The sequence below is a fragment of the Condylura cristata genome, unplaced genomic scaffold (assembly GCF_000260355.1).
Source record: "Condylura cristata isolate star-nosed mole 26May11 unplaced genomic scaffold, ConCri1.0 scaffold00031, whole genome shotgun sequence".
NCBI lineage: Eukaryota > Metazoa > Chordata > Mammalia > Eulipotyphla > Talpidae > Condylura > Condylura cristata.
Genome location: NW_004567132.1, coordinates 1038990 through 1055584, shown reverse-complemented (window position 1 = coordinate 1055584; position 16595 = coordinate 1038990). Strand labels below are relative to the sequence as shown.

General features: G+C 34.5%; 1 protein-coding gene across 1 annotated transcript in view; it reads left to right on the top strand.

Annotated features, from left to right (window-relative positions):
- The window catches only part of RANBP2 (RAN binding protein 2), a 73612-nt gene that overhangs the window by 24645 nt on the left and 32372 nt on the right, over nucleotides 1–16595 (top strand). The window contains exons 9-18 of the mRNA XM_012731531.1: nucleotides 689–898; nucleotides 1338–1519; nucleotides 1608–1783; nucleotides 2264–2387; nucleotides 10555–10716; nucleotides 10962–11099; nucleotides 11176–11322; nucleotides 12046–12225; nucleotides 12308–12391; nucleotides 14670–14805. Of these exons, the coding sequence (XP_012586985.1) occupies nucleotides 689–898; nucleotides 1338–1519; nucleotides 1608–1783; nucleotides 2264–2387; nucleotides 10555–10716; nucleotides 10962–11099; nucleotides 11176–11322; nucleotides 12046–12225; nucleotides 12308–12391; nucleotides 14670–14805 (1539 nt within the window). The remainder of the gene's footprint in view (nucleotides 1–688; nucleotides 899–1337; nucleotides 1520–1607; nucleotides 1784–2263; nucleotides 2388–10554; nucleotides 10717–10961; nucleotides 11100–11175; nucleotides 11323–12045; nucleotides 12226–12307; nucleotides 12392–14669; nucleotides 14806–16595) is intronic.

The following is a 16595-nucleotide window of genomic DNA, read 5'->3' as shown; positions in this document are numbered from 1 at the left end:
ATGTTCGGAGTTGTGTAGTTATTGCCATAGTCAATTTTAGAAATATTGAAAACCTCAAAAAGTGAGGTATTTATACCCCTGCTCCCCCAACATTTTCTAAATTCCCTAGGCTTGGGCATCCACTAGTCTTTAGATTTCCCTGTTAAACATTTCACATAAATCATAAATGTGGTTTTTTGTGACTGTCTTCTTAGCTAGTGTTTTCAAGTTCATGGGTACTTTAACATTTGCTATAGCTATAAGTGTTTTTCAAATACAAACCTGTTGAATCAGAATCTGTGGAAGCAGTCTAGAAATAAATATTTCTTCAAAACTTTTAAAAGGATGAGTCTTAACTAGCCAGGTTTAGAAATCAGTATATCATGTCAGAGAATTTGAGCTTAACCCTGCTCTGTTAAGGTCACTTAAATCCCACACTTTGCCATCTAAAATGTAAATACTTTTTGGTGTTTTCATACACATTCTTGTATATTTTCTTTCCTTTTACTTTATAGCATGGGGGCCCAGGTATTATTAAATCTGTAACTTATTTTTTTGCATAACTTTTGCATTGTTACCTAGCAGTGGTTGTTGGGTTAGACCTGAAACAATAAATTCATTTTCCCCTAGGATATATGAATGAAGCTACTGCAAGGTGTGAGTGAAAACATTCTATATTATTTAATAATGGATTTAATTTGTTTTTCAGGGCATATGCTACTAAATTTAAGTTGTGACAAGCAAGACTTTTTAAAAGAGGTGGTAGAATCCTTTGCCAATAAAAGTGGGCAGTCTGCTTTATGTGATGCTCTGTTTTCTAATCAGTCACCTAAAGATAGATCTTTTCTTGGAAATGATGAAATTGAAAACATTGATGTACAAGTACCACAGCCTGATGATTTAGCTAGATACGACGTTGGTAAGTTGTATCTTTGAAGGTAACCGTTTTTCATCTTAAAAAAAATGCCAAAACAAATCTGTCATGATCTTGTTATCCGAACATAACGATAATATTCTCTGATATTCTTTTCTGTTTTTTTGTTGTGGCTGTGGGGTGAGGCACAGAGAATTAGAGAGCAAGTATAATCTGTTTTATGAATTAGCTATAACTTCCTTGCCGTCTTACAACTATTCTAATGATGACTATTCTTTATTTGGCCTTTGTCAGTAGGTTTTGCTTTACTGAATTCTAATGAGTCTTTTTTTCCTTAGATGGACTTAAAAAGAACTTAACTGTAATTTTAAAATTCTGGATATAATGTGAATACCTTTGAAAAGATACAGTAGCTTATGTTGGTAAAACTGATGGCATGAATAGAATTCCAAAACTTCAAGCCAGTTTGTTTGCTTTATTTCAGGTGCCATTCGAGCACATAATGGTAGTCTCCAGCACCTTACCTGGCTTGGCTTACAATGGAATTCACTGCCTACTTTACCTGCAATTCGAAAATGGCTAAAACAGCTTTTTCATCATTTGCCCCAAGAAACTTCAAGACTTGAAACAAATGCACCTGAGTCAATATGTATTTTAGATCTTGAAGTAAGCAAAGGTTTAAACAATTTATATTTTTTTGTGTTCTAAAACTTATTTTCTAACTTAAATTAACTTTCTTTTTCAAACAAAATAGGTGTTTTTACTTGGTGTAATATATACCAGCCACTTACAATTGAAGGAGAAATGTAATTCTCACTACGGCTTCTATCAGCCACTATGCTTGCCTCTTCCTGTGTGTAAACAACTCTGTACAGAAAGACAGAAGTCATGGTGGGATGCAGTTTGTAATCTAATTCACAGAAAAGCAGTGTAAGTAGGAAGACAAACATACTTATTTAACTTACTACCTAGGCTTTACCAGGGATATAACTTAATTTTCATAGAAGGTTTGATTATATGAGAATAAACATGCTTCATTTCTTTCCTTATGTGTGTTTTTGTTTCTGTGGTTTTAATTACCTTAGCTTAATTACCTTAGCTTAATTACCTTGTAATTCAGCCTTAGGTAGAAAATATTAGATATAGTGAGATTGAGAGAGACCACATTTACATAATTTTTATTATAATATGTTAAAATTTGTGTGGTTCTATTGTTACTGATTTTTCTTGTTAAGCTGCTTAATTTATAATTTAAACTTTATTATAGGTATCACCGTACAGGGGAAAACATGTATATATAGAGGATATGGTACTATCTGTAGTTTTAGGCATTCATTGTGTGTCTCAAACATAACCCCTTGGAGTATTGTACAGCTATTGAACTTTGTTCTTACAAATTGAATTTTTTAGACCTGGAACCTCAGCAAAATTGCGACTTTTAGTTCAGCATGACATAAATACTCTAAGAGGCCAAGAAAAACATGGTCTTCAACCCTCTCTGCTTGTACATTGGGCAAAATGTCTTCACATAACGGTGAGTTCATTAAACTGTAAACATTTTAAAGACTGTCACCTTAATTTTTAAAAGTCATAAACTTTTCATTGTCTTCTAATAACAAATCTGTTCATATTGTGTGAAATGTATGTTAAAAATCTTGCCAATCATTTATATAATTAGAAGGCACTTCGAACAGTGCCTGACACATAGTGAAAGTAATAATTATTGTCTAGGTTGAAAAATATTTTCTTATTTATTGAAATAACTTATTTTCTAACACTGTATAGATTTCAGTTGGTACATCTTATCTCAGCTATGGTATATATTACTGTCCCTACCAATAAATAAATACTCACCATTCATCACGAACTAGTTGGATCTATGTCTGTTAGTCATCCCTCCCCCCTCCCCTCTGAATAACCACCACCGTCTGTTTTTGAGTTAAAGGGTTTATTTTTGTTTTATTTGTACTTCTAGACTTACATTTACTTTTCATTATTTGGTAAGTCTCAGTGACCACTTGGCCTACAAAATAAAGCTTAAGACTCTGAGACTCATGAATGAATAAACAGCTCAATATTAGAGACATAGATTTATTGCTAATTACAGAGGATTTGTAGTCTTTATCCACACCAGTTGGGTCTGGATACTCTTGGAGTGTTTGGAAAGGTATAGCTTTTTTTTTTTTTTTTAAAGCAAAGAAGGATTTTATTAAATAGCATTTATATTTCTTAAATTCAGCACCTTGAAGGCCATTAGTCACATTTGGAAAATTTTATTTGACTGACATGGTAATTTCTCTCTGTCTCTGTCTCTCTTTAAATATATATATGTATGTGAAAAATGGACAGTAATTGAAGGAAAGTTCCTGTCTTTAAATTCTAGTGCTGAAAATCACAGAGGGTTTTGAAAACATACAGTTTTCAAAAAACTTTTAAAAATTTAATCAGTTTTTAACTGAGGGACTATTGGGATAATCCAATGAGATGTTATCACTTTAGTGCACCCACCATCAACTCACCCATATTCTGTCTTCATAGACCATTGTGTTTCTATCCCTCTTTGTTCTTACCCTTCCACTACCTGTCCCACCTCAACCCCTTTTGTGATTCATTGCTGTAGTGAAGTATCAAGGGTTAGTTTTTTAGTATGTCTTTATCTGACAATTTAGTTGCTTTACATTTCACAGATTAATGACACCATCTAAAATTTATTTTTCTCTCCTTGTGACTTATTTCAAGCTCCATGGATGTTGCTACAAATGGCATGAGTTGTCTTTTTTGATTGCTGAGGAGTATTCCATTGTGTGTATATCACATCTTGATTCATTCATATATTTTGAGGTACTTAGGTTGTCTCCCTCGTTTAATTATAGTAAATAGTGCTGCTGGAAACAAAGTCCAAGTTTCCTTTCAGAGACGTATTTTAGAATTTTTTGGATCGATGCTTTGCAGTGACATTAGTGAGATGAACATTAAATGTTTTGAGACACTTCCATACTGCTTCCATAAGGGCTGAACCAGTTTGCATTCCCACCAGGAGTGTAGGAGGCTTCCTTTTCTCCACATCCACAGGTGAGATTGTATTTCATTGTGGTCTTAATTTGCATCTCTCAAGAAATAAGTGCTTGTGAGCATTTTTTTTATGTGCTTGCTTTGGCCATTTGTTTAGTTCTTTTTCCCATTTTTTTGATGGGGTCATTTTTTTTGTAGAGTTTTAGGAGTTCTTTGTGTATTTTTGATACTGGGGTGTTTTTTTGGTTTTTTTTTTTTGTCAGATAAAGGGTGTGCAAATATTTTCACCCATTCTGAACAGGTGTCTTTTCATTTCAGTTAGTTTCTTTAGCTGTATGGAAGCTTTTAGGTTGGTGTAGTCCCAACTATTTATGTTCTCTAGTTTTCCTTGCTGTTTGGAATGAACCCTAAAGGCATCATTAGTGCTATGTCATGAAATATGTGCCTATTCTTTTTTCTATGTATTTTATAGTTTCAGGTTTTACATCCAAGTATTTGATGAGTTGATTTTGGTATATGTTATATCATTCTTTTGCTTGCAGCTGTCCAGTTCTCTTAGCACCATTTATTGAAAAGACTGTCCTTGTTCCAAGTATGTTTCTGGCTGCTTTGTCATACATGGATTAACTGTCTGTATATATGGGCGTTTATTTCTGGGCGCTCATTTCTATTCTATTTGTATTTCTGTTTTTGTTCCACAGCCATGCTAATTTAATTGTTATGACTGTAATACAGCTTGAAGTTTGGAAGTATGATGCCTTTATTCTCTTTGTCAAGATTGCTTTTGCTATTCAGGGATGTTTTGTGATTCCATATGAATTGCAGTAGTATTTACTCCAGTTCTTTGAAATGTGTTATTGATAATTTTTATTGGGATTGTGTTGAATCTCTGCTTTGGTTAGAATAGTTATTTCTTCTAACCTACGAACCAGGAATATATTTTTGTGTGTGTCTTCTATTTTTTTCGACATGTTCTATTGTTTTCTTTGTATAGGTCTTTTCTTGCCTTCTTAGTGTTAATACTAGGTATTTAATTTTTTTTTTTTTGTATAACTGTAAATTGGATCACTTCCTCTTCTCGCTTTTTTTTTGTGTATAGTAGGGCAAATGGAATTTTGGGGCTCTGTTATCATATGACCTGCAAATAATGATTATGTACTCTTTCCCTGTTGGATTCCTTATATATATATTTTTTCTTTTTCTTTTTCTTCTCTTTTTCTTTTCTTTCTTTTCTTTTTCTTTTTCTCTTAAAGATTTATTTATTTGTGCATATAGAACTGGGGTACAGGCCAGAGACTCAGGGGGTGGCGAAAGACAGAGACAGAGTGGGGAGCAGAACAGGCAGATTGACGAAGTACACTGCTGAGGGGAGCAGTGGGCGGGTCAGGAGAGGTCTGCCACACCATGTGGTCACCTCCAGGGCAGGCGGGAATCGAACTCATGTGGAAGTGGTTTCAGTTTCTTAGTGCAGTGCTTTCACCCGCTGCGCCACCAGGGAGGGCCCACCTTATATATTTTTATTGCATGATTGTTGTACATTCTGGCACTATTGAATAGCAGTGGGAACATGGACATCCTCCTCTTGTAACTGATCTTAGTGGAAAAGCTTTCAAGTTTCTCACCATTGAGAATGATATTTGCTAAGGGCTTGTAGTAAATGGCTTTTATTATACAGAAGTATGTTCCATTTGTCATTTTTCAAGCTAATTAGATATTGGATCTTATCATGCTTTCTCAGCAGTTACAGGATTGTGATTTTTATCTTTTTGTTGATGTGGTAAATTATGTTGATTGTTTTTCAGATATTGAACCATCCTGTGTTCCTGTTATGAATCCCACTTGGTTATGATACGTGATCCTTTCAGTGGATTGTTAGAATTGGCTGTGTGCTAAGATTTTATTCAGGACTTAATGCAAGTGTGCATTAGGGAGGTGGTCCATAATTTTCTTCTCTTGTGTTGTCTTTTTATGATTTTGGCATTAGAGTAATCTTGGCTTCATAAAAATATTTAGAAGTATTCCTTCTTTTTGAAAATTTTGAAAGACTTTGAACAAGATAGGCATTAGTTCATGTTTGAAGGTTTGGTAGAATTCACTTGTGAAGCCCTTTGGTCTTGGACTCTATTTTTGCTTGAATTTTGATTGCTGTTCATTTTTCTAGCTTGTGATTGGTTTGTTCACGTTTTTTATTTCCCTATTCAGTTTGTACTGATTGTATAATTTTGGGAATCATTTTTCTGAATCATTGTATTTGTTAGCCTATCGATGTTGATAGCAATCTCTGATTAATCTGTGAATTTCCGCAGTATCTATTTGTGAATATTCTTTCACTTTTAATTTTATTTGAGATTTTGCCCTTATTTTCTTGTTGATCCCTTTCTAGAGGTTTGTCTTTTAGTTTTTAAAAGAATCAGCTTTTGATCTTGTTGATAGTTTGTACATCTTTTTAATTTATGATTCTTTTATTTCTGCTTTGATTTTTGTTATTTATGCTCTTCTCTTGAATTTTTGATTTATTTGTTCTTGCTCCAGTTCCAAAAATTGACAGTTATTTGAGCTCTGTTTATTGTTGTATGTCTGTTGCTATGTTTCCTTAATATTAATTATGCTTATTTCCATATCTTTTCAACGATTTAGGTGCTCATTTTTGTCTTTTTTTTTTTAATTGCCTCTTTACTTCCTCATTAGCAAAGTGGTTGTTCAGTAGTGTTTTTGTTTCAGTATCCATGTGTTAAAAGATTTACTTATTTTCTTTTGATATTTGATTTCTGGTTTGCTGTCTTTAGGGTCTGTGAAGATTTCAATCTTTGTGAAATTTTGATGTTTTCTGTTCTAGAATGTTTTCTGTTGTGGAAATTTTCCAATGTGCATTTGAGGAAAATGTGTATTCTACTTTTTGGGATGCAGTACCCTGTATATATCTATGAGGTTCAGCAGGTCTAATTCTTTAAGGATTTTCTGTCTAGTTGATCTGTCCATTGGTGAGATTGGGGTTTCCATTCTCCTACCACAACTGTGTTTTTTTTTTTTTTTTCAATTTATTTGCTTAATGTATTTTGATGCTTCTCCATTTAGTATAGATAGGTTGGTTGTTGAGTGTTGTGTCATCTTGATATAGTTCCCTTCATCATTAGATAGTGTTCCTTCATGATTCTTGTTATATTTTTTTTTAAGATTTATTTATTTATGCATACAGAACTGGGGTACAGGCCAGAGGTTCAGGGGCGGTGAGAGGATTCACCAGAGACTGTGGGGAGCAGAACAGGCTGACTGCTGAGGGGAGCACCGGGCTGGTCAGGAGAGGTCTGCCCACCATGTGGATCACCTCGGGGTGGGGATTGAACTCATGCTGAAGTGACTTTAGCTTCTTAGTACTGTGCTTTAACCCACTGCGCCACCAGGGAGGGCCCAGCTTGTTACATTTTTTAACTGGAAATCTAGTTTGTTTGGTATATAAGTATGGCTGTCCCTGCCTTCTTTAGAGTCCCATTTGCTTGTAGGATTGTTTTCCAGCCACTTACTTTGAGCATGTGTTTGTCTTGGAGTTCACTTGTATCTCCTGGGTTCTGTTTCCTGATCCAGCTAAATACTTTGTCTTTTAGTTGATTGAGTTCAGTCTCATCAGTGGGCTATCACATATCAATAATCACTTTAAATTTACATTGGCTGAATATTTGCATTTAAACTGATTATTGATAGGTGATTGTCTATGGTGCCATTTTATCCTTTTTAAAAAAAATATGTATTTATGCATAGAGGGACTGGGATAGAAGCCACAGGTTAGGGTGGGGAATGTGAGAAGGTTCAACAGAGACAGTGTGGGGAGCAGAACAGGCAGATTAACTGAAATAAACTGCTGAGGGGAGCAGCTGGCAGGACAGGAGAGAGTCAGGCCATATAGGTCAGTTCAGGCCATATAGGTCAGTTCCCTGACTGGGGATTGAACTCTGCTACAGTGGCTTAGTATAGCTTCATAGTTCTGTGCTTTAACCTGTTGTGCTACCAGGGAGGCTCCAATGCTATTTTATTCTTAATATTTTTGTGGGTCATTCTTTTTCCTTATTTAGTTGTGTGTCTTCCTCTTTCAGTTTCAGTGTGGATACTCCTTTCAGTGTTCTTGGAGTGGTGGTTTTCTGTGTCTGAAAAGACCTTTCTTCCTCCCTCAGATCTGAGTCTTATAGGATAGGATATTGTTGGTAAGCAATATTTCCTCTTTTAAGTATTTGGAACATACCATCCATTCTGCCAGGGAAATATGCTAAGCTGATTAGTATCCTTTGTAGATTTTCTTATTCTTACTCCTTGTCAACTTCAGCATATTTTGTCCAGAATTTTTAGAAATGTCACTACTATTATTTTTTCTTGTGGACCTCCTATTTAGGTGTGCCAGGACTCTTTTATCTTTTTGGATTTATATATTTATTCTTCTTTAGATTCCGGAAGTCTTCATTTCTTTATTTAAATATATTTCTGTTCCTTTTTTTTTTTTAAATCTCTGGTATACCTTTTATTCTTATGTTGTCTTTTCTCATGGAGTGAAATAGTTCTTAGATTATTTACTCAAGTTTTTTTTTTTTTTAAAGATTTATTTATTCATACAGAATTGGGGTATAGGCCAGAAATGCGGAGGGTGAGAGGATTCACCAGAGACAGAGTGGGGAGCAGAACAGGCAGATCGACGAAGTACACTGCTGAGGGGAGTTGTGGGCGGGTCAGGAGAGGTCTGCTGTGCCATGTGGATCTCCTCCGGGGCAGGCGGGAATCAAACTCATGCGGAAGTGACTTTAGCTTCTTAGTGCTGTGCTTTAACCCACTGCGCCACCAGGGAGGGCCTGTTTGTTCAAGTTTTAACTTAATTTTTCTTTTCAATCTCTATCCAGGTTCGTTGTACATTTGCATTTTCAATTACAATGACTCGTTCCATTACATCTCTTCTGTGAATCTCTCCTGAGTCTCCTGTATTTCTCTTGAAATTTTGACGCTTTTTTTTTCTCCTAATTTACGATTCACCTAATTTACGATTCATTTTCTGGCTTTGGTTCATTGATTTCATTTCTAAGCACATTGATTTCATTTGTTTTTCTGAAATTTTTTCTAATTCTTTAAATTTCTTTATCATTGGAATTCTCAATTCTGTATATGGTAGAGAGAAATAGCTTCCATGTCTGTGATCAAACATAACTTCCATGTCTGGTTTCTGGAGATTTGTTCTCTGTGTTTTACTATTTATTTGGGGGCTCATGTTGCTGTTTGTTAGGCTTTTCCTTATACCCATTATTGACCTTGAAACCCAGCTTATGTATATGGGCTTTCTTCTTGGGTGAGGCGCCTCCCCAGTCACTGGTCAGTGTTCTCAACTGGTCAGTGTGGCCAAAGGAGGTCAGATTGCCTCTGACCACTCTGGCTCACTTCTTGATGCAGGTCTGGGATCTAAACAGTCTGGGCAGGTACTGATATGGGTCTCATGGGAAATAACTAGGCCTTAATAGGTCTAGGCATATGCTGGCAAGGTCCTGTTGAGGATTATTTCTGCTGAAGTAGAAGCATGCTAGCGGGGATCTGTGCAAAGTGTCAAGGCCTCAGCTGGTATTTGTGTGGGCTGATGAGATCTTGAGAGGCTTCTACTTGCTCTAGCACTTTACTTGACATGGGTTCAAGGCCTCAGTGACCTGGGTGAGGACTGGCGGTATCTCCCAGAAAATCGGTTTTCCTGGAATACAACTGGGGTGGATAGAGTCATGACTACAAAGTTATGTGTCATTCAAAGTCCATTGAGGATACAGAAACCACACTAGTAAACTCCTGAGACAGTCTAGATAAAAGAAATTGCAAGCTAGTAGGCGTTAAGTGACATCTTGTTTCAGCAGATGGACTGAATCATGAACTGGTGAGCTCTGTCCAAACCATCTAGCCCATTTCTCCAACCAGGTGCCAGGCTAGACCAAAAAAGAAATCATTGTGGGTACTAAAATTTTTTTTTTTTAATTTCACAAATGTGTGCAGTTAAATTTATCTTTTTGCTTCATTTTGCTGAGTATCCTCCTCTCTCGCACGGTCCATGTTGTCACAAATGATAAGGTTTCTTCCTTTTTCATGACTGACTAGTACTCTGTTGTGTATATATGCCACATCTTATTTGTTTATCCATCATTGGGCACTTGGACTGTTTCCATATATCTTGGCTTTGTGACTAGTACTGCACTGAATATAATTTGTGTCTTCATGTTCTTTGGATAAATACCAGGAAGTGGGTCTAATACTGGGTCATGTGGTAGTTCTATTTTTAATAACTATTTTCATAGTATCCTGAAAAAAATTTTGCATGTTATATAACACAAAGCTTTTCAGTTAAGGGCATTATAGATCTTTCTGAATATTTGAAGCTTGTTCTGTGGTAAGGTCATGTGTAATTCTTTTAGAATCAAACTGTGACACTAACAGAATTTGGCTATCTGAAAATAGCAATTTTATAAAAAATAGATTGGTTTCCTTATTAGGTATCATCATCAAAAGTGTTTAAAAAAGTTGGGAGGTGAATGATCACTGGTTTTTAGGTAGTTATTCTAATATTTGAAATTCTGTTTTGTCTTGATTTGAAATTTCAGTCATTTCTCACCACTTTTCAGTAAGTTTTTAGATCTGATCAACTTGTTTTCCTTACATTATATGTTCCTGACTTTCTGTTTTAGGGTAGCAGCCTTAATTCTTTTTATGATCAACGAGAATACATAGGGAGAAGTGTTCATTATTGGAAGAAGGTGTTGCCATTGTTGAAGACAATCAAAAAAAAGAACAGCATTCCTGAACCTGTCGATCCTCTGTTTAAACATTTTCATAGTGCAGACATTCAGGTAATAGAGTATTCTTTTGTGACTTAATTCAAACTGAGGATTTCCAGTTTGTAAACAAGAAATGGAGGCAAAACTATTTCAGTTAACTGCTATGTTATTGTAGTCTTGCTTTCTAAATAAATCTGGGCTGTTACAAATATGTATGAGACATTATTCTCATAGGTCATATAAAATCTTTGGGAAAACATTTGGATATAATAATTCTGATTAGAGGCAATTGACTAAAAATTACTAAATGTGCTTAGGCCTCTGAAATTGGTGAATTTGAAGAAGAAGCACACATAACATTTGCTGTATTGGATGCAGTTAATGGAAATATAGAAGATGCTATGACTGCTTTTGAATCTATAAAAAATGTTGTTTCTTACTGGAATCTTGCACTGGTAAGTAGATATGGTACTTGAATTAGAAGTTTCTTATTTTAAAAACAATTATTTCATAAAAGCACTCTTTATGTAGATTTTTCACAGAAAAGCAGAAGACATTGAAAATGATGCCCTTTCTCCTGAAGAACAAGAAGAGTGCAAAAATTATCTCAGAAAAACTAGGGATTACCTGATAAAGATTATAGATGACAGTGATTCAAATCTTTCATTGGTCAAGAAAGTAAGTTGCAGGCTTTTTTACTTTGTTGTTATTGTGTGGTAAGTATTTTTGCCTTGATTTTATGTTAGTAATTTCCAAGGTCTTAATGTCTTTTTTTAAATTTGGGATTCCTACAAAAAAAACTTGTTGGGAAATTAGGTTCCTAAGTAGGATATTTAGTTTTGTTATCACTGAGTGTAATCCAAACAAATGTTGTAAACTAAGGACAAGTTCTTAATTTGACAATTAAGAATTAAGAAATCAAAAGTAGCTTTTTTTTTCTCCCACAGAACATTTCTTTTAAACTTCTATGGACAATATTTTTTCTCTCAGCAGTTTGAAATTACTGTGAAAGTGTTAACTGCAGTTATGTTCAACCTTATAAGTATTTTTTCTGATTAATTTGTGCTCTTTGAATTATTATTCCTGTTGCCTGGTCCATTAATAGTTGTTTCTCTACCCATTCAAAATCAGTGAACAGCAGTAACTTTTTGTTTACATTGAAGAGCTTGCAACTTAACATTCTTCTTTACCATTGTGGCTGGCAGAAATAATAGAAACAACATATACTTCAGAGAGTCAGGAGACACTAAAATACAAAGCAAATTTATGCGTGTTATTATGTAAGGCATAAGGTGTTTATTGCATAAGAGAAAAATGTAAGAAAATTTTTTATTTCAGAGGTTGATGCATTGGTATTTTGCAAAAATAGGAAAGCCCTTGATTTATGCCCTCTCTTTTTAGTTACCTGTGCCCCTGGAGTCTGTAAAGGAAATGCTCAGTTCAGTCATGCAGGAACTTGAAGACTATAGTGAAGGAGGTCCACTTTATAAGAATGGTTCTTTGCGAAATGCAGATTCAGATATAAAACATTCTACACCATCTCCCACCAAGTACTCTTTATCACCAAGTAAAAGTTACAAGGTAGGTGGGTAAAAATTGAATCATTATGAAATAATCTTTCTGTTCTAAATGTTTTGAATACTGTTTTGTCGTTGTCTTTTAGTATTCTCCCAAAACACCACCTCGATGGGCAGAAGATCAAAATTCTTTATTGAAAATGATCTGCCAACAAGTAGAGGCTATTAAGGTAAAATCCCTTAATTTCTTTTAATCTAAGATTCCTTCTCTGATCATTTTCACTTTATTTTTTTACATCATTCTTCATTTTGTGCATTTTTTCCTATTGGTTGTAGTTCCCGTGGACTTCCCAGCACCAATTCACCTGGTGAATTCACCTGGTGCCGTCACCATAGTCCTGTGTACTCTTCCTACCCCAGTTTTGATCCGATTCCTCCACCCATTTTCCACTTTTTTCTTAAGGCTGTTTATGATGTCACTTTGCTATGCTATTATAGAATTATACCATATTTTCCGTATCTTCATCTTTATGTATTTTAAAAAGTTATAGATATGTGCATATCCTCCACCAGATGTGAATCCTTCAAAGTTAGAGATTCTTATCCAAATAATAGCATCATTCTGGCATAGAGGATATTCCCCAGGTGATTGAATTGAACTAGTGAAGTATTTAATCAAGCTTGGTCTATGAGTTTCTCATTTTGACTGTTAAATTAATTGTTAGGAATTGATGTGTCAGAAACTGTTTTTCTAACATTCAAGAATTTGACTTAAATGTGCAAGGAAACAGTTATATGCATGATCTTGTTTTAAATATATGTAGTGATTATAACTGCTGAGTTCTTTATGCAAGAAGTAAGTCACTTATTTTTGAAGTTACACCATGGAGAATCATCAGTGTGTGATTGTGGTGTTAGTGCTATCAGTAATGTGAGAAAATTGGATAATGCTCTTTGAAAGGAATAAACTTCAATTTACACAGAAAATTTATGTGTTAATTTTGTGAAATTGTGGCCCTGACTTGCCATATAGGTTTCAGGTGCCCAGCATTATCTGTGGAGGTCTGCTTGTCTGAAAAATCTGAGTTCTAATGCTAACACTGTCATTAATTAAGGCTGTTCTGTCAGGTACTTTCTTCTTTTCTGTTGAGTGATTTGTCTCTAAAGTAAGAATTTGTTGAAACCACTATTGCCATATTTTCTAGTTGCTTGGGTTTTATAATTATGATTATAGAACTAAAATTCTGTTTTAATATTCATATTCAATACTATGGTGCCTACAGATGCCAATAGTGACCAACAGTTTTCCAACAGTTGCTTTCTCTATGATCATATTTTTGGATTTGTAACATCTTTTCAAATATACAGTAGATGAATGGAGGAAATTTATTTAGCTTGAAAATTCAAGATATATTTTGACCCTCAATTATTAAGGCTTTGGGGGAAATTTCTGTTTTAGAACATATGTAGAAAAAAGAAAGCATGCATGCTGAATCTGTCTTTAAACTCATAACTGGCCTTGTGTTTGAGCTCATATAGAGATACTAGATACTCTTTTTAAAAGTAACCTGTAGTCTGATAATACTAGTTTCTGTAGGAAAAGAAATAGTTTCTTGACAGATACTTATTTTGTTAGGCACAGTTCTGGGTTTGAGTCGAGTGTTGTCAATATTAAGTGACAGGTATCTGATAGCAGTGGTTTAGCTGTCCCTCTGTATGAAGGCAGTATGTATACCATTTTGTTGAGGCAGTAGAGTGGTGTCATGAAAACATTTTTGTAGTAAGTAAGGTCTGCTTTAAATTCTAACTGTGCCATTTCCAATATCCTTCCCATTTTAAGATGGGAATTAACATTGTTTATTTAACTGTCTAAGGATTAAGTACTTGCCAGGAGTATTATTATATGCATAGTATACTCTGAACAATTACTACTTATTTTTTTCTTTCCTAATATAGCATTTGCAAATCATCCTAAAGGATGAGTATACTATGTATTGTTCTGTCAGGTATGGAAAGTTAGAATTGGGAGGTAATTTGGGATATTTAACAGTATAGAATAGTAAAGCAGTATGGGCAGATGATGATGGATGTTTGGGGTTAATACTATTGAGAGCTGTGAATGTCAGAAAAAAGTTTAGATATTGGAGGGATTTTTTTGTTTTTAGAGGTGATATTTCTTGGCTAGAACTGAACTTTAGAAGGATCATTTAGGCAAGTGTAGAAAAGAAACAAATGAGGCCATTTAGGAGGCTATTCGGTGTTTAGGTTAGAGTTAATTCTTGCTCTAATTTAGCATAATTAGGTAATATTACCAAGAAATGAAAGAATAGAAGCAAGTAGGCTTTAGGATCATGATCTTAATCAGCACCTCAGTTCTCAGATCTTTTTGGAATATAGACTCCTTTAAAAGGCATCAAGTATTTATGTAATTTAAGTTTGCTATAGCACTGTTTCTGGTAAACATACTTAAGTGATTAGAACTAATTTTTTTTTTTCTTGTTGCAATAGAAAGAAATGCAGGAGTTGAAACTAAATAATAGTAATTCAGGCTCCCCTCATCGTTGGCCTGCAGAGAATTACGGACCAGATTCAGTGCCTGATAGCTATCAGGGATCACAGACATTTCATGGGGCTCCATTAACAGGTACGTTGGAAGTTCATAATTCCAGATGTTAGTATAAACACTGTACTTTCCTGTCCTTTCATAGACAGTTTGTGAAATCTACTTGTTTACGTATATATCTATTTATATACATGCCTACAGATGTCATTTAAGCTGCTGTTGTTAACTACTGATACTTTTATTATAACTCCAAGCAGAAATAGAACAAGTTTTATTTGATCGAAGGGCTATAGAGACTTAAAGAACCCGTAAGTGTGCATCTCAGAAAAGTATTGGTTGAGGTGAAACAATTTGTTACAATTAAAAAATGTTAAATAATAGTGTTTAAACTAAGATTGCTAATTTAGAATTTAAACTTCTGGGGAATTATTGATGCTAGTTGATACATAGATCACACACAGATGGAAAGGAGTTTGGTACTAGATCATGCTGCTTTTGGAAGTGCTTTGTCAACTCTCTGAATCTATTTGAAATGTGGATCTGTTACTTACTTCGCATGATTATTATGAACACTTGTATAAGTGTGGGTGTGTATTAGGCATTCACTTAAAATACCCAGTACACATGCAGTGAACCAAAGGGTAATAATAATAGTGCTTTCTGTGACAAATGTGCAAGAGTGCTTTGTGTATTGTAATATTGATCACAATAACCCAGAGTGGTAGGGGATGATTATAAATCCCAATTTTAATGATAAGGAAATGCACGTAGAAAGACTAGCCAACTTACTGTTGTACAGCTAGTTACTGATAGAGCTGATGTTCAAACTTTGGTGGTGGTTTAACTTAAAAGCTACTTATTAGTGTGTTGCATTATCCCCAGGCAACCAGAAGTGATGATAAAAATGTTTACATGAGACAAGATTCCTGAAATAGTAATAGTGCATATTTTTTTCCAACTGGTATTAATCCAGGAAAGATATAGAAAGGTATGGCCTAATTTAGTACATTTTGTGACCATTCATAGGACCATACTCAAGGCAGTACCACTATCCTCTTTTAACAGTGTCTTCTAAATGTAGGCAAATAAAGGAAAATCTTTCAAGTCTTAGTGAATGTCATAAATCATAAATAAATGTATGAAATGTCAAGAGTCCAAACATTGGTCACTTAAAAACTGCACCATGCGGAAAACATTGTATAGAAGATAAGTAAACTGGCTAGCCTTTTCTTGGACATTTTAAGTGCTGTGTGGAGTCCATCATTTGCTGCTTCAATGATGGTAAAGAAATCACCATTTCTTCAATGAACAGTCAAAAGATCTGGTTGTTAAACATGTCATGCACATTGTCTCATTTTATTCTTGTAATTACCTTATAAATATGTAGAAGCAGCACATCCTAATCAAGGAAAAAGGAAGAGCCCCCAAACAGTTAATTGACAAGATCAGAAAGGAAAATAGATCTATTCTCCTGATATCCCATTCCTGTGTTCACAGATTTTATTTATCTTAATGAAAGTAAAAATATACCAAGATGCTCATTGTCTTTATAAATTAAGATTACTTAAGAACAAAAATTAATAATTTAAAGACCGTATTCTTAAGTACTGAATACATAAAGAGAACAAAAAGCTTACATGTCACATAGAGTTCTGCTAACATTTTGGGACATTTATTTCTAGCCCTTAGAACTGTTAATGACATTTTTTTTTGCCATGTTATATCTTATGAAGATGATTTAGCCTTTTCCTTCAGTATTACTTTAGGATTTAAGCATTGTTCTACTAAATAAATTTTGAAGATATTCCATCATTTGGAAGTACTGCATATTTCCCCCTCACAGTTTTGTTATTTTCAATTTCTGCTATTAA